This window comes from Oryx dammah, unplaced genomic scaffold (genome assembly GCF_014754425.2).
Source record: "Oryx dammah isolate SB20612 unplaced genomic scaffold, SCBI_Odam_1.1 HiC_scaffold_12, whole genome shotgun sequence".
Taxonomy (NCBI): domain Eukaryota; kingdom Metazoa; phylum Chordata; class Mammalia; order Artiodactyla; family Bovidae; genus Oryx; species Oryx dammah.
In genome coordinates this window covers 68,687,950-68,705,167 of record NW_024070196.1, presented here as the reverse complement: position 1 = coordinate 68,705,167, position 17,218 = coordinate 68,687,950, and the positions used below count along the sequence as shown (strand labels likewise).

General features: G+C 55.1%; 2 protein-coding genes across 2 annotated transcripts in view; both read right to left on the bottom strand.

The window, feature by feature from the left end:
* Positions 1-5,633: 5,633 nt before the first annotated feature.
* Positions 5,634-17,218, bottom strand: part of TCN2 (transcobalamin 2) — a 32,661-nt gene continuing 21,076 nt past the window's right edge. The window contains exons 10-11 of the transcript XR_005722991.1: positions 5,762-5,772; positions 5,634-5,670 (exon numbers count right to left, since the gene is read on the bottom strand). The gene's annotated coding sequence lies outside the window, so the exon portion shown is untranslated. The remainder of the gene's footprint in view (positions 5,671-5,761; positions 5,773-17,218) is intronic.
* On the bottom strand, positions 8,733-16,894 carry SLC35E4 (solute carrier family 35 member E4). Its single transcript, XM_040251132.1, has 2 exons — positions 14,557-16,894; positions 8,733-9,705 (listed from the first exon to the last, which is right to left on the bottom strand). The coding sequence occupies exons 1-2, from the start codon at positions 15,173-15,175 to the stop codon at positions 9,272-9,274; spliced, it is 1,053 nt and encodes a 350-aa protein (XP_040107066.1). The 5' UTR covers positions 15,176-16,894; the 3' UTR covers positions 8,733-9,271.

Here is a 17,218-nt window from a genome sequence, read left to right as displayed (position 1 = left end):
TTTATTTTTCTCCTTTTTTCTAATTTTCTAAGGTGGAAACTTAGATTGTGGATTCGAGAGCTGCATCCCACAGTTTTATATGCTGCATTTTCATTTTTGTTCATTTCAAAACATTTTTTTAGTTTTCCTTGCAATGTCCTCCTTAACCCGTGTATAATTTAGAAGTGTGTAGTTTAACCTGTAAGTATTTGGAAATTTTACCACCATCTCTGTTGTTGGTTTCTAATTTTAAATACCATGTAGGTCAGAGACCGTAATATTGTATGATTTCATTCCTTCTAAATTTGTTAATGTTTACTTAACAATGTAGGATATGGGCTGTCTTGGTGAATGTTTCCTATGCACTTGGAGAGGGGGAGATGGTTATTTGGGATAGAGTGTTCACTAAGTGTCAGTTAGGACCTGTTGATGGATGGTGGTTTTCTGTTTCCTTGTTGTATTGATTACTGAGAGAGGAATGTTGAAGTATCCAACTAAGATTGTGGATTTGTGTACGTCTCCTTTCAGTTCTATTAATTTTTGTTTCATGTATTTAAAGTTTTGTTCTCAGGTGCACACATACTTAGGTTTGTTACTTCTTCATGGTGAACTGACCCTTGTATCAGTATGCAGTGTCTCTCTTCCTTCTTAATTTTCTGAAGTCTATTGTCTGACATTAATAAAACCACTCCAGCTTTAAGTGGTATTTGCATTATATATCTTTTCGCATCCTTTTATTTTTAACCTGAAGTGTGTTTCCTGTAGACAGCATTTGGTTGTGTCTTTTTAAAAATTTATATCTTCAATTTGTCTCTTAATTGGTGTGTTTAGGCCCAAATTATTGATATTTGGGTTTAAGTCTACCATTTTATTGTTTTCTGTTTACCCTTTCTGTTTTTTTATTATTCCTCTATTTCCCTTTTCATGCCTTCTTTTGGATTACTAGGATTTTTAAGTTATTCCACTTTAATTTTGTATATTTTTTTTCCAGAGGTTGCACTAGAGATTTTAACGTACATACTTCCCTTTTTGTAATCTACCTAAATTAGTATCTTACTACTTCTCACTGGTATTCATGTTGGATCGTGCATTAGTTTTCTCTTGCCACCATAACAAACTACCACAGACTTAGAGGCTACAAACGATACCTGTTGATTACTTCACGAATGACGTAGGGCGCGAGTCTGGCTGGGCTTAACTGAGTGACCTGTGCTTGCACCTGTGCTCAGCCGCGCCCGGCTCTGCTGCCCTACGGTCTGTAGCCCTCCAGGCTCCTCTATCCACGGGACTTCAAGCAAGAATACCGAAAAGGTTGTTGCTGAAACACGAAAGAGGCCGGGATTCTTGGCCTCCGGAGGAGAAGACTTCAATCCGGGGCCAGAGACGAGGCCTGATCACGCAGAGCTTTTGTGCAATAAAGTTGTATTAAAGTATAAAAGAGATAGAGAAAGACATAGACATCAGAAGGGGGCAGAAAGAATACCCCCGTGCTAGTCTTTATCTGGATGTCATATAGCTACTAGCAGTCTGCTAATTAAAAAAAAAAAAAAGGGAAATGCCTCAAAACTCAGAGAATGGCACCAGGCCCCTCACCCACAAGATGCATTTTGAGATAATCTTGGCACCAGATGAGTCATCCCAGGACATAAAACGATTGACATGATTCTTGAAGGAAGGCAGATTCCCATACAAACAAATAGTTTCATTAACAGATTAGGAGAGCAATGAATGAGTATAGCATACTGGTTTGTCAAGTCGGTTCTGAGCCTTTAGGCAAACCGACTGGGAGACAGAATCTGGGGTAAATGCATAGCACATTAACATAGCTTAAGACAAACATTTCCATAAGAAAAATTCATTGGTTAGCTCAAGGTTTGAGAAAAGTTAAGTTCCAGTGGAACCATAATCTTATGGCAACACAGAGTTTTAAGAGAAACCTTGTTAAATTTGTATAGAGAAGGGAAAAAATGTAACGAGTTTGTTTCTTCCTGCCGTTTGAGAGATAAATGTCTGACACTTGCAGCCTATTTCCTGCGTTTGGAGACCCCTGGCCTTCCTGCCTGTTACCTTCTCAATACTAGAGTGGGTTGCCATTTCCTCCTCGGGGAGATCTTCCTGACCGGGGGATTGAATCTGCGCCTCCTGCCCTACAGGTAGATTCTTTACCCTGAGCCACTGGGGAAGCTCGAGTCTTCTGCTTTGGGTTCACAAGGCCAAAATCAAGGTGTTTTGTCAGGCTGAAACCTTGTGTGTTTTGTTTTGAACTGGAGGCTCTGGGGAAAGATTCTTCTTCTAAGCTTATTGAGACTATCGCCTGAATTCAGTTCCTTAAAGTTGAAAGCGACCCCATTTCCTTCCTATCAGCTGGGGGCTGCTCTGTGCTCCTAGAAGCTGCCTGCATTCCTGTCCACGCAGCCTCCTCCAACAGAAGGATTGTTGAATCCCCCTCAGGCTTTGAACACCTCTGATTTTTCCTCCTGCCGCATCTCCGAATCCAGTCAGACAGAAATCTCTGCCTTTAAGGATTCAAGTGATTAGACTAGGCCGGCTCAATAACCCAGACAGTCTGGATTTTAAAGTCCATAGCCTCAATTACATCTGCAGAATCTCTTCTATCATGTAACGTTCACATTTTCCAGGCAACCGGGCATTTGGCAGAGGTGGATATCCTGCTGATTGAAGCTAATTTTCTACTGACCTGCCTTCAAGTTCACAGATTTTCTTCTGTTGTTCTGCTACTAGGACCATCCAGTATATTTTCGATTTTTGATTGATGTATTGTCTTAGTTGAAAATTTTTTAACTGGTGATTTTCTGTATCTCCTATTTCTCTGCTGAGACTTTGTCTTTTTATTTCTAAGGTCCTTTTCTGATAAGTCCAACACTGGGGTCATCTCAGTGTTTAGACTGTCCTGGTTCTTTATATGTAGAGTAGCTTTGGATTGTGTCCTGGGCATTTTGAATCGGTCTTGGTTAAACCCTATGGAAAATGTTGAGTCTTTGGTTTCGGAGGCAGTTGATCCATTTAGGATCAATTCCGGTCTGTCTCGAGTGGGCGATTAAAACAAGAGAACAGCATTAAGTGAAGTCACTTAATGCTAAAACCCACGTCCCCAAACCGAGACTTAGCTACAGTTTCAGTTCTTCCAGAAATGGAATATTAAACCAGTCAATCAGGAATCACCTGATCAGCACAAGTTAGGTAATCGGCCTGATAGACTCTGGCCATCCCCTAAGGAAAGTTTACTTGCAATAAACAAAGCCATTTTCTGCCTGGAAGAGCTTCCCCATGCCTGCTCCCTCCTGCCCCTAAAAGTCCCTCAGAAGGGGCCTCGGGGCCCCTTCTGTTTGCCAGATGGATGCTTCTCAATTCATGAATCACTGAATAAAGCCAACAAGATTTTAAAAACTTACTCATCTGAATTTTTTTTTTTTAAAACAGTGCCAGAGTTCGATGGTTGGTTTTCTGAACTTTTGCAATGTTAGGTCAAATCTGTCCTAAGCTAGTGCCACCCAGGGGCCAGCCTGAAATCTGAGTGGTCTGCCCAGTAGTGTCGAAGTCACTGGGATGCCGTTTGGGGTCAGATCCACACACATGAACCTGTGGGATCCACTTCTCAAGCCTCCCACTCTCCGTGATTTCTCCAGGCTCTCCAGTTTTCAGGGCCGCCCTTGCCCTGGTGCTCCAGCTAGAAACTGGGGCTTTTAGCCTCCCTGCCCTGCTGCATGCGTCCTGTGACTGAGTCTCTGCTCTGGGGCCAGGTGACAGGATGAAGAGAGGAAAAACAGCAAGGGACCTCCCCCCACCACACATACCTTCAAACCACAGCCCTTCGGGTCAGAAGGAGTCCCCTGAGCTCTAAGTGTTTCCTGGCTTCCACCGCCAGGTTTCCACTTCACATGAGGCTTGCCCGGGGACGGGGCTATATAAGGGGAAAAAAGGACGAGAAGGGGGGTTTCTGTCCTGAAGAGTCCTCCCTCCCCACTCCTCAGACCAGGAAGACAAGGCTGCTCTTGGAGGCCTTTCTTTCCACGTCCACTGCACAGCCCCAGGATTCACGCTGCCTCGGAGACCAGGCCAGCAGATACCAGGGCAAAAGGCAAGACGAGAGACTCGTCATCAGACTTTTATATCCTAAATTCTGGTTTCCTCTCCTAGTCCACCTGCTACTTTTTGAGAGTCCTCAGAGAGCTGCTTCCTGCATTCCATCCTGGGTTGTTAGTTGCATTCAGGGGAAGGACAGACTATACTTACTCAGTCTTAGAACTGGAACCCTCAGAAATGTGTTTTTAAAAATAAAGGCCTATTTGTGGAAAAAGGAAAATAAATACAGTGTATCTACAATACGATCCTCAAGTCAGCACTTTGGTGTTGTGGTGTATTTCCTTCTTTCTGTATAATTTTTGTTCATCATTGAGAAGATACAATTTTGGAACCTCTTTTTTTAAGTTATTCTTTTAATATTCAGGATGGGATATGGCAGGACGGATTTCACATCCTAAGTGGGAGACATTGGGGTTGAGAGGTCCCAAGAGGGTCCAAGCCCACAAATATTTCTAGACTTCCTTTGGCAAAATAGCAGTAATGCCTTTTCCCCGAAGAAGAAAATTTTTGCTGTCGGTGTTGGGGAACACCCAGCAGACACCTCATGTGAATCGGGCAGACCCCACGCACCCTTATAACCTCACACCCTGGCTCCGTGGTTCACAGCAGACTGGGGAGCAAGGAGTGGCAGAACCCCAAGAGTTAGGAGGTGAAGACCGCGCCCTGCTCTTCCATCTCTGTGCAAGATGGTTGCTATAACCTGAATGTGTCTTCCTGAAATTCACATGTTGACGATGGGAGGTGGGGCCTTTGGGGGTAATTAGGCAGTGAGGTCATGAGAGTGGAGCCCTCATGAATGGGATTATTACCTTTATAAATGAAGCTTGTGACCCAGAAGCAGGCCCTCACCTGACCATGCTGAGACCCTGGTCTCAGACTTGCAGCCTCCAGAACTGGAAGCAACACACTTCTGTTGTTGACAGGCCGCCTGTCCACGGCATTTATTGGGAGCAATACATTTCTGTTTTTCACAAGCCACCTGTCTACGGCGTTTCGGTACAGCAGCTGGATGGACTGCGGCCATCTCTTGGGGCTTCCGTTTTCTGTATGTATAAGGGCTGAACTGGACCACCTGGGAGACTTGGCAGAGGTGCGAAGGGTTGCTGGTTCATCTACTGGCAAGGTCGCTTCAGCTGATTTGATGCTGGGCTACAGCATAAGAAGCATGGACAAGGGTCCTTCCGCCAAAGACAGTTTCAGCATGTAAAGAGAAGTGCCCCGCCCAGGCAACAAGAGCTGCCTGATGGTGTTCAGAGGAGGCAGGAGGAGCATGGTGGCCACGGCGGTCAGGAGGGCACAGATGGAAGCTGAGATCCTGGGAGGCCATTACCAGAAGTGTTTATTGTTCCATCATGGTCCTTGCCCGATTGGAACCTCCCATGGCACGCCTCGGTATTCTGTGTCATTTCCTGGAAGTATTTACCACTGAGCAGGAACAGTGTGATGATGGTCGGTTCCTGGCATCCCTGAGCTGATTCGGGAGCAAGAGTCCTCGTTTGCCCTGGCCCCCTGGAATGAGAATCCAAGGCCCCCCTGGGGAGGCTGGGCAGGGGCCCCCTGGCAGCTGGGGCTGAGACAAGGCAGCCGCTTTGTTCTGAATCTACAATGGCAGGATGCCCAGCACAGAGCCAGCTTCCTCCAAGGCAGGGCAAGGGGGTGGGAGCCGGGCCGAGGGCACGCCCTGGGGCCCTGGGTGAGCAGGGGAAGCCTGCGAGGCGGGAGCGCACAGCACGGGAAGCCTTGGGAGAGGAATTGGGAGGCACCTGGAGTGAGCCAGTCTGCTCACATGGCTCAAGGACCTAGTAAGTTTGTGAAATAAAATTCACGCCTTATGTTAAGACAGGAAAAAGCTCAACACAGTAAACTCTTCTCTGCCTTTTCGACCTCCCCTCTCCCCACACTGTGCATTCTGCATCTGCATGGATGCATCGGCCAGAACACCCCACCAGCAGGAACACCTGCTCAGCTACAAAGAGCAACATTTCTCCCAGCATCGAGACAACGCCTCAAAAGATAATGCTCCTTCTTGAAACTTGGAAGGGGGTCACATGATCCACCACGGCAACGCTTAGACCCGGATCACGTAAACTGTCATTTGATGTACAGCCCTCCGTCTCAAAAATACTTACATAACTGTTACCCTACTCCTAACGGGCAGAACAATTCTCAGAGCTTTCTGAGATGCTCTTCCCGGGTTACAGTCTTCAAACTCAGTGCAAATAAAACCTCTCATTTCTTTCTTAGATCGACTGGTTCATTTTTCATCCAGTCTCAGCCACTATCACTAAGCACTTGTCCCATATTAGCCCCTGCAGCCTCCCAGAGCCAGACAGGCTCCTGAGGCTCTGCCCCCGCCATCCCCCCACTTAACACACAAGAGGCACAGGAGGGGAAAACCGCTGCCCAGGGTCCCACAGCTCAGGCATGCCAGGGCTGGGGTTCGAACCCAGGTTGCTTTTGACTGGTGTTATCTCCCGCCTACTCCATCCATGGCAGGTTATGTGCTGGTGCTGGGGAGACGGCAGTGAGCAGACGTCTCGGAGACAAACCAGTTCTGAGAGCGGGATGTGCTGGCAGCGCTTCCTGGAGAGGTGCAGGGAGCTGGGGTGACCTTCAACTGTGGCTGTCAACCCTGACTGGCGTGGGGTGGGTAAGGCTGGGGTAGGGAACCGCCCCCAAGGAAGGCGACATCTGTCATCCCGAGAAGACTTGCCAGCCAAGACTGGGTACAAAGAGGGAGGCTGGGGAGGCCAAGTGACTCACCGGAGGCAACAGGACAAGTTAGAAGCAGACCCTAGAGGGCTGTCCATGGGAATCACCTCCTGAGCCCCTCACTGTGAGGTTCTCTGTGAAGCCAGGGGAAACCAAACAGGTCAGACGGCGAGAAAGGGGACCAGGACACACCCCCAGGCTTTCTGACTCCCAGGCCAGCGTTCACTGTGCCCACTCCAGCAGGGAGTGATTAGGAGGGGTGTACCTCTGACTTTGAAGGAAACACCTCAATGCTGGGTGGTCCCCAGGTCAAGCATGGCTCCAACTCCCCCCTGCCCCCTACCCCCTCCAGGGGCTGGCTTTGATCAGACAGGAGGCTCACTCTGAAGCCAAGCATTCCCCGGGGCCCAGAGAGCTGCAGGAGGCCCCTTAAAAGGGGAAGAGTCCTGAGGACTAGGGAGGCCTGCCTGCCGGAAACCATCCATCCTCTGTCCCATCTGGCCAAGCCTCAGGGTGGAGCCCAGAGGTATCCAGGCTACACCAGGACAGGGCTGAGCTGGTGGCTTCTCTGACTCACATGGAGGGTGGGTGTCCAGTGACTCAGCCAAGGCCCACTTCCCCTCCGCTAGACCCGCCTGCACAGAGGCCAGGGCAGGAAACTCTGCACCCGTCCTGCCTGTGCCAGGCGCTCCCCAGGCCCTCGTTGCCCCGACCCCAGCCTGGGCCCGAACCTCCGTGTAGCCCTGACCACAAATTCTGGCCACATGAAGGAATTATAATCTCTGAGTCCCAGGCACCCTAGACCCCAGCCCCGGCCTGGCCAAGATCCAGACCCCATCCTCCCATTTTCCAGATGCGCCTAGAGCCTCAGAGAGAATGGGTGACTAGCTCACACCAGGGACCAAGCTCACTGGCCCCATTGTCCCCCTCCACCCCTGGCCCTGCCCACCAGGTCCTCGGTGGAAATCCCCTCCCCGGGGATCACCAGCCCATTTTGCAGATCTGGAAACACAGTGAGGCGGGCAGAGCGGTATTAGGTCCCCAGAGTCTCTAACCGAGGCAGGGACCTTATGGTTTTTAACAGGGGGCCTGCAGTGGAGACAGGTGGGTGGCTGGAGTGAAATGCCTACAGCCAAGGGAAGGATGGGAAGTGAGGCAGCTGGGTCAGGCCAGCTCCCCAGATGCTCCACCCCCCACCCCCCTGCTCCTCCTGCCATGGGACCACCCCATTCCTTGACCCCTGTGCTCACAGCCCTGGACACGGCCCCTCACCCAGGCCTTTCCTTCCTCAGGCTTCTTTTCTGGTTTTTCTTTTAGAGGAGAGTTGTACAGTTTGGGTTTTCACCCCCAGGCAAGGGTTTAGCCATGAGAAGGGAGAAGCTGATGGAGGAGGAGGACCACAGACCGGGGACCAGCATGTGCGGAAACTCCAGTGGGCGGCTGGGTGTCACGGGGTACCTGATGGAAGCAGGTATGGATTGAAGGTGGCGCTGATGCTGGGAAAGATTGAGGGCAGGAGGAGACGGGGTCAACAGAGGATGAGATGGTTGGATGGCATCATCGACTCAATGGACATGAATTTGAGCAAGCTCCAGGAGATAGTGGAGGAGGGAGGAGCTGGCTTGCTGCAGTCCATGGGGTCGCCAAGGGTCGGACATGACTTATCAACTGAACAGTGACAAAGGAGGGGAGAGGGGAGAGGCCGCGGGGCTAGGCCTGACCTCGTCCCACGAGCAGCGTGGAGCCACAGAATCCATGTATTTTAAGAGATGCCCCCTGAGGCTGTGGGAAGATGGCGTGAGGGCTCAGAGCAGCGGTCTGGGCCAATAGGGGGGCTGGCCAGGCCCCAGTGAAGGCGGGAGCAGGTCCTTGTTTCTGGGTGGGCGGCTGGTGCGCCTGTGTTTCTCTGGCTGCTACCCCGAGGAATGACACAGGTGTACCAGCAAAAATAGTTTATTTGAGGACGGAAGACCCAACGCTGGGGGGCCCAGGGCTGAGGCCACAGCAGCTGCCTGGAGTTGGCACAGACGACCCCCAGCTCCCCAGGGAAGCCCAGTAGCAAAGCTGCCCTTCCCTGGGCCCCCTAGCTGCCTCCCCCACTTCCTGGAGGAAGGATTGTGCGACCGCCGAGAATCATCGCCATCATCACCACCATCACCGTCAGAACGCTGGTGAGGTTTTCCAAGCTTAGCCAGCAATTTTCAGTGCAGTACTTGACCCTAATCGTCATAAGTATGACAAGCACAGCGACTGTGCCTGGACCCACCATCCCGTGGTGAGTGGGGTCTGTGATGAGAGGCAGGCAGGGACAGGAGCCGAGGCGCTCTAGGAGACCCCACTGCAGCCTCCAGGGCGACCCTGCAGGAAGATCCGTCTCCCCTGACGGCCCCAGCGGCTGCTTGCTCTCCCGTGGCCATGGGCCAAGGCTGGATTCGGGCCGGGGCAGTCCTGGGTGGTCCCTGTGCTCTCTCAGGCCTCAGAGACCCTTGCCAGGCTGGTCCCTCCGCCGGAAGCCCCGGCAGGTAGCCCAGGAGGCCACGAACTCGCAGTTGTGGTAAAGGAACATTCCAGAAAGGGTGAGCGCCACGCCCACGTAGCTGAGGGTGCTGAGGCGGCTGCCGAACAGCAGCCGGGACAGGACGAGGTTGCCCACGACAGTGAGGTTGCCCAGGACGTGGACCGTGAGGGCCGAGGTGAGGGCCAGCAGGGAGAAGCTGGCCAGGTTGTAGAGCACGGACAGGAGGCAGCTGAGCAGGACACAGGCCCAGAGGCGGGAGTCGGTGGGGGCGGGCGGCGGCGCCACGCCGGCCTCCAGCACCAGGGCGGCGCCGGCCAGCAGGCAGAAGCTGGGCAGCGAGGTGGCGTACAGCAGGGTCACCGCGTCCAGCCGCTCTTCCTGCAGCAGGGCACCTGCAACCAGGGCAACAGCCGTCAGCACCGGGCGCCAGACGACCCCCCGCGAGGCCAGCCCGCCACGACCTCCAGGAAGCCTGCCCCAGCCCCTCCAGCAGAACGAGGGGCTCCTGCTCTGTAACGGGAAGGTCAGACCACCTGGGTGGTGACCCGGTCCGCTCCTGGCCAGCTGTGACCTGGCCCTTAACCTCTGGAGGCCTAGGTCTCCTCACCTGCAGAGTCCAGGGATAATAAAACCTTGTGCATGCTACGTCGCTTCAGTCGTGTCCGACTCTTTGCGACCTCATGGACTGTAGCCCGCCAGGCTCTTCTGTCCCTGGGATTCTCTAGGCAGGAAGACTGGAATGTGCTGCCCTGCCCTTCCCCAGGGGATCTTCCCGACCCAGGGATAGAACCCAAGTCTCTCCCGTGTCCCCTGCATCGGCAGTCGGGTTCTTTACCACTAGTGCCACCTGGGAAGCCCCAATAAAATGCAGATTAAAATAATGTACATAAAGCCCTTATCAGGTAAGCTTCAGTCAGTAAGCGTAAAAAAACAGGAGAAATAAGCCTGTTATCACTGACTCCTCCCACAAGCTAAAACAATAATCTGTGATATCCCACTGATCAATAAATGTGAAAAAAAAAAATCTTCAGGGGCTTCCCAGGCCCTGGAGAAGAACATTCTGGACTTGTAACCAGCTTTGAAGGTGCTGAACCAAGGGGCCCCCGGGGTGCTTTCTTGGCCTCGGCCATTCTGGCACTCCCAGCCCCACGGTGTGGCTCCCACACTGCTCCCTCCAGCACGCCTAGCTCTGCCACGGACTAGCTATGTGGGCCTTTACGTTACAAGAGAGAGTTTGAAAATATTCAAAACCATCTGAGTCACATGTTCAATCACTTGTGACCATTGGGATGACAGACACAACAACGAGGTCATTGTTGGGCCCAGCTGTCACTCACTACGTGAGTGTGGGTGTGTTTTGTTTTGTTAAGATTTTTTTTTAATGTGGACCATTTTTAAAGTCTTTATTGAATTTGTTACACTATTGCTTCTGTTTTACGTTTTGATTTCTTGGCCAAGAGGCATGTGGGATCTTAGTTCCCCAACAAGGGATCGAACCTGCACCCCCCGTGCATTGGAAGATGAAGTCTTAACCACTGGACCGCCAGGGCAAATCCCTGTCACTCACAGTTTACCGCAGATAGTTAGCACCTTTTGCTACGGACGCTGGAGCTTGTCAAGACAAATCCAGGACACAGAGGAAACCTTGGGCTTTGCAAGGCAAGAGGGCATCCTAGCATCTTGCACATGTCTGCCTGTGTGTGTGTACACGTTACCACCCAGTTGGTTCACAAAGGAAGCAGGGCCCATCATAAAATCTCACATGGCTGAGCTGAAATGACAGTACTTGCAAAGAGGCAATGGCGGTTTTGTGCCTTCTCCAAGTTTTCGTGGAGAGAGATGAGTAAGGTCTCCCCCAGCCCCTCCCAGGGCTCTCTCAGCCTCAGTGTGTTTTCTGACACACACTTTCCAAAGAACCACAGAGGCGCTTACTCAGAGGCTATGCTTAGGAAATCTCATTTCTCTCTCGGTTTCATTTTGATGTTTTGGCTTTGTTCTCTAGGCAACAGTCCTGTCAAGCATTTCTAGAAATGAACAGATAACTGGAATGCCTCCTGTTCCGCGGCTCCAAATTTAGCACCGTTACGAGCTGCCTGTGGCCTTCGTGTTCAAGGTGCAATCACTGGCAGGTGGTCAGGATTGCAGGTGAACTTCACCTTTGGCGAATTTCACTGAGAGCCAGGCAGGCAGGCTCTAACTTCCCCGCTCGGCCCCGTGCCCCTGTTCTATAATCCATCCAGCCCCCCCCCCACACACACACACTGTCCCCTCCAGCCCAGGAAAAGAGCCAGTTACCCCACCGACCTGTCATCCGGCCTCCTCAGCGACCCTTCCCCTGCCTGCTTACCCCAAACCCTGCACTGCAACTTCTCCTCCAAAGGCATTTCCGTTTCATCATCTGAACACGCCCCATTTCAGCCACATGCAGAGTAACACCCTCTGGACGCCGTTCTGTTGGCTTTGGGCTTATCCCACCTCTGCTCCATCACGAGCTGTGTGATGTCACACAGGTCACCCTCTCTCTATGCCTGTCCCCTCGCGGGAGCATGGGCAAAATAACAACATGCCCTCACGGGGGCGTGTGAGGTGCTGAGCGCAGGACCTGTGCCCAGGGGCAACTGCTGCCCATGGTGGCTGTCATGACCCCCTACGTGCAACCCCGCTGGCTGACACCCGAGTCCTGGCAGGGCTTGTGTCCCGCTCCCAGAATGCCCTTTCCTGCTTTGGCCGTGTGAAGAGCGGGGCGCAGCGTGGACCCATAGTCAGGGCGTGGCTGTCACCACCACTGCCTGCCTCCTCCCCCAGGCAGCCTTCTCTGGTCTCCCCGAAAAGCAGCCATCCCAATCACAGCTGTGCCCACCTTGGCTCTAGCATTTCTTCCCTGCTTTGTGATCGCTCCCTCTGAGGGTGTCTCCCCACCAGCCTGAGAGCTCAGCGGATGGGAATGGGGTCAACCTGATGCAGGTGGGTGTGGCTGAGGACAAGTCTCAGCACGCTGGCACCCCATCTCCCAGCCTTTCTGTGAGGGGAGAGGTAGCATCACTCCTCTCCACGTGCGGTCCCCCCCAGGCCTGCAACTGGCCCAGGAAGGAGGGAAGCTGCTGGGTACTCCTCGACCTGGACTTTCATCCTCTGCTCCCTTGGAGTGTGCCATCAGGAAAGGAGCTGGCGTCAGTCACTCACATTCTAGTCTAAATTGGCCCTGGTGACTTTCTTGGAAAGTCTGCGAGTAGTAACCTCTTGTCCAAAACCCACCTCATCCCTTCCCTCCAGTCTGTTCTGACCCACCTCTGTGCTGGGCTCCCATCTCTGTTAGCCTCCTAAGCTCTCTCCTTAGCATCCTGAGCCAAGTAGCTTAAGCAGCCTACCAATTCTTCCATCAGACCATTAATAAATTCACCGTTTAAGTGGTACTTTACCTGCACCAGGCCCCAAGTCAAGTGCTGGGGACATGGAGCTGCCCCAAAGCTAAACCACGCCCTCTTGGAGCTCCTGCCTGGTGGGAGGCAGACAGGTAACCAAGTGGCTATAATATCAATACAAGGCACATGGAGTCCTGATGGGGGATGCAGAGGGCCCTGTGGGAGCCCAGAGCCAGCATCCACCCTGCCTCAGGGGCAGGCAGGCGACAAGGAGGGAGCTGGCAGAGCCGAGGAGGCTAAGGTGCCTGATGCCAGGCACCTGCCAGCCCCGGTCTGTTTGCCCGAGGCCTGGCCGGCCACAGCCTTTCCTGCTGGCCGGGGCTCTTCTCGGGTGAGGAGGCTGGGCCTCAGCAGGTGTGGTGTGGGCCTTAGGTTGGGACCTTCCCGGCCTTCTGGCCTTGCTCAGGGCGGGGCACAAGGTCAAGTTTCCCACTGACTCATGCCCAGAGCTCAGGCCCCAGCTCTCAAGTAACCTGAAGGCAAAAATAGAACTGGGCTTTGGCCCTGCCTCAGGGCCCTAGAATACGGGGACAGGGCCTCTGGGTCCTGATTCCAGGGCAGGCCTGAGCTCTGACTTCAACCTTTCCTGGCTGCAGGTTGCCCTAACCCCAGCCTAGTGCCCTTGGAGCAACCCTTTCCCTCTTCCAGGCCTGGGTCATAGGATCTCAGAGCCGCAAGGGAGGGAGAGCAAGAAAGTCCTGGGACTCTATCAACTCTGACCTCCTCCACCAGACAGGCAGACTGAGGCCCAGACAAGATCCAGATCCACCCCAGGTCACCCAGGAATTATGAGCCCACATGTGGCTGGAACGCAGGCCTCCCTACCCTGAGTAGGCGCAGAGACAGGGTGGGGGCTGTGACTCGAAGAACCCTCAGTAGGACAGGCAGGAAAGTGATCGCCTCCCTCCAGCAGAGTGATTTCACAGGGTCTGGGTTTGGAGTCTCCACCCTGCCCTCTGCCCAGAGCCCCCAACCCCCTTCCACCAGAGCTAAGGTCCAGAGTCACATGGCCCAGGATTCTGGTCCTTTGGAGCTGTGTGACTCTGGGCAAATCAGGAATTTCTCTGGATCTCAGTTCCATCATCTGTAAAATGGGGATGAAAGTAGTGGTTGCCATGACAACTCAAAGTAAACACCTAGCATAGGGCCTGTTACACTGCAGTTCCCAGAAGACACCACCCCTTCCCAGACTTAGCAAGCCCCACCCTCCGCTCCACTTCCAAATCCTGGTTTACCATCTTGCCCTCTTTCTCTCCCACCAGTTCCCACTGTCAAGCCTCCCTCTGGGTCCACAGTCTTATGCCACATCACTAGGACGGCATGGACTCTGCGTGAGTGAAGTGAAAGTCGCTCAGTTGTGCCCGACTCTTTGGAACCCCCATGGACTGTAGCCCGCCAGGCTCCTCCGTCCACAGGACTTTCCAAGCAAGAATACTGGAGTGGGTTGCCATGCCCTTCTCCAGAGGATCTTCCCCACCCAGGGATTGGACCTGGGTCTCTTGTATTGGAGGCAGATTCTTTACAGTCTGACTGGGTTCAAATCTCGCCTCGGCTACTTACATGGCCCAGGGCAAGCCCCTCTACGTGTCAAATGGGGACAAAACCAGCTGGGCCTTTAGAGCCTAAGTTTGAGGCCTGGGAATCACTGAGCAGTTGGCCCTTTCTGAGCCTCAGTTGCTGCCTCTTCCAAAGCCACATGCCTCAGTTTGGTCATCAGTAAAATGGGATAGCGGCCATATTTCCTCATAGGGTTCCCCAGGCCACACTCCCACAGTCCCACCCGGGTCCCCACCTCCTCAACCAGTGACTTAGGTTACTCACTCTGCTGAATGGACTTGAGGCCACGGAGGCAGGTAGCCGCCAGCAGGAAACCGCAGCCAGCCGGGGGCGTCCGGAGCTCTCCCGCCAGGCTGCAAGCGGCCCCCAGGCAGAGTGGACCCATGGCCGCGAACTGCAGCGGGTGGTGGCGCCGGCCGAGCAGCAGCGCGGACAGGGCCAGCGTGATGAGCGGCGTGGTGGTGGTGGCCAGCTGTGCCAGGTCCAGGGGCACGGCGCTCAGGCCCACGTTGCCGCAAGCCATCGAGGCGCCGAAGGTGAGGCTGAGCAGCAGCACCTGGCGGCGGGTCTGCCCGGGCAAGGGGCGCCGCGCCCCCCGGTGGCAGGCCCCCGCGGCCGCCAGCATGTGCAGCGCCGACAGCAGCAGGGGCCGCCCGAAGCCGTGCACCGTGAAAATCCACTTGTTGAGGCTCGACATGCTGGCTCCCGCCAGCAGCCACACCAGCGCGGCCACGGCCACCCGGGCCCGGCCAGGCCGCCGAAGGGCCTGCGGGGTGTCAGGGGGCCACTCGGCGGACCCGGCCCACCGAGCGCCGCCAGCTACCGCCACTGCCTCGGCAGAGGTCATCCTGCCGTCATGGTGCTCCGGCGGGCAACGGCACATGGGTACCAGTGGGGCCGCGGCAAGAGGCCAGCTCCCCGGTGACCAGCTCTGGGCCACCAGAGAGCCCCACCTTGGCCCCGCCCCGTCTCAGGCAGGTGCGGGCACAGCCTCTGGCGCCCAGCCTGCGGCAGCGGAGGTCCCAGAAGCTGTGCGGTGCCCTCGGCGCGGGGAGACCAGAGCCCAGGTCGCTTCAGCCGGGATGCCAGGCTCTCTGGTGCTCGAGCCTGGCCTAGTAAGCGCCGGGCACCTCTGCCCGTGCCAGGCGAGGTCTCCACTCTCCTCCCGCCCGAGTGCCCACGCTACGCTTAGACGGAATCCTCCATCCCTCTCTCTTCGGCCCACTCCGCGGGTCCTCCGGCTAGTTCACGCCAGGCCTGGTGGGGGGCGATCCGGGCTCCCGAGCCGGGTTGGTGCCTGGGGGTCCGGCTCGCTGCGTCCGACACTGCCCAGGCCCAGCAGCGGGCAGACGCGCCGGCCCCGCGCTCCGGCCGGGGTCAGGCGGCGAGTTCGGCTCAGCTCGGCTCCGGCAGGGCCTGCGCTGTGGCTCCGGCTCCCGGCGGCTCCGGCCGCGGCGGCGGTGGCTCCCGCCAGGCTCGGGCGGAGAGCGAGGCTCCGCACTCTAGGCCCCGCCTCCGCGGCCGCCCCGCGCGCCCCGCCCGGAAAACTAGGCCGAGCCCGGGGGCGCCCCCTCGGGTCAGGCCCCGCCCCCGGAGGGCCGTCTCGCCCCGCCCCCACGCCGCCCGCAGACCACCCCCCGCCCCAGCCGGAGTGCTCAGCCTGTCTGTCCTCCTCCCCGCATCCGTGCGGTATCAGGCCGCGCCCCACCTAGCGCCAAGGCAAGCCCCCCCATAGAGACGAACACAGAGGGGTATCTTCTTGATGAAAAACTCCTAACCTCTCAGGAGATTCCATCTTCAAGGACCCCCCAACCCCGCAGCAGACTCCAACCTAGTCCAGTCTCGGGACCACCTAATCTCTGGCCACAGTTATCCCGTGGGACCTCAGCATCCAGAAGAACTGGCCCACCGGGCCCCTTAATGCCCCTCCCCCGTTCCTTAACCCCAACCCCTCCTCCGTCTCCCAGCCCGGGGCCGGCCCCCTCCAGGCAGGCAGAGGGAAGCTGAATCACCACGGCCACGGCCACCCGCAGCTGCAGAAGCAGGGTGCCGCCGGCCGCTCTATGTCTCATCCCCTGGGCCCTCAGAGCTGACTCATAGCTGAACTTTCCTGGGGTCCACCCTCTGCCCCCGCTGGCAGGACAGACAGCTGTAGGTGGGCCGGGAGCCAGAGCAGCTGCCACTAAGCTTTTGCCCCTGCCTAGGTCTTGGCTTTCCCATCGGAACAGACGGGCTGCTCTCTGAGCTCAGGGCCGGGTAAACAGCACACTCCAGAAGCAGGACAGACTGATCGGAATTCCAAGCTCGGAACTCCTCTCTGAGCTCTGGAGTCCAAGTGTGCAAGGATCACAGGTGCCCACGGCCCGCTGTGAATGAGCCCCTTTGCTGACAGCTTCCTCCTCTGTGGAAGCTCCTGTCCCCTGGGGCACGGTTCACCCCTAGCCTTGTTGTCTGACTGGCAAGCCCTTGATGACAGCAACCTGTCTGGAGGAACGAGACCGCAAAGGGGAGCGCTTAGCTCGGTCCATGGCGCCCTCTGGTGGTCAGAGTGCAGGATGGCTGCAGTTCAGTTCAGTTCAGTCGCTCAGGCCTGTCCGACTCTTTGCGACCCCATGAATCGCAGCACGCCAGGCCTCCCTGTCCATCACCAACTCCCGGAGTTCACTCAGATTCAGGTCCATTGAGTCAGTGATGCCATCCAGCCATCTCATCCTCTGTCGTCCCCTTCTCCTGCCCCCAATCCCTCCCAGCATCAAAGTCTTTTCCAATGAGTCAACTCTTCTCATGAGGTGGCCAAAGTACTGGAGTTTCAGCTTTAGCATCATTCCTTCCAAAGAAATCCCAGGGCTGATCTCCTTCAGAATGGACTGGGTGGATCTCCTTGCAGTCCAAGGGACTCTCAAGAGTCTTCTCCAACACCACAATT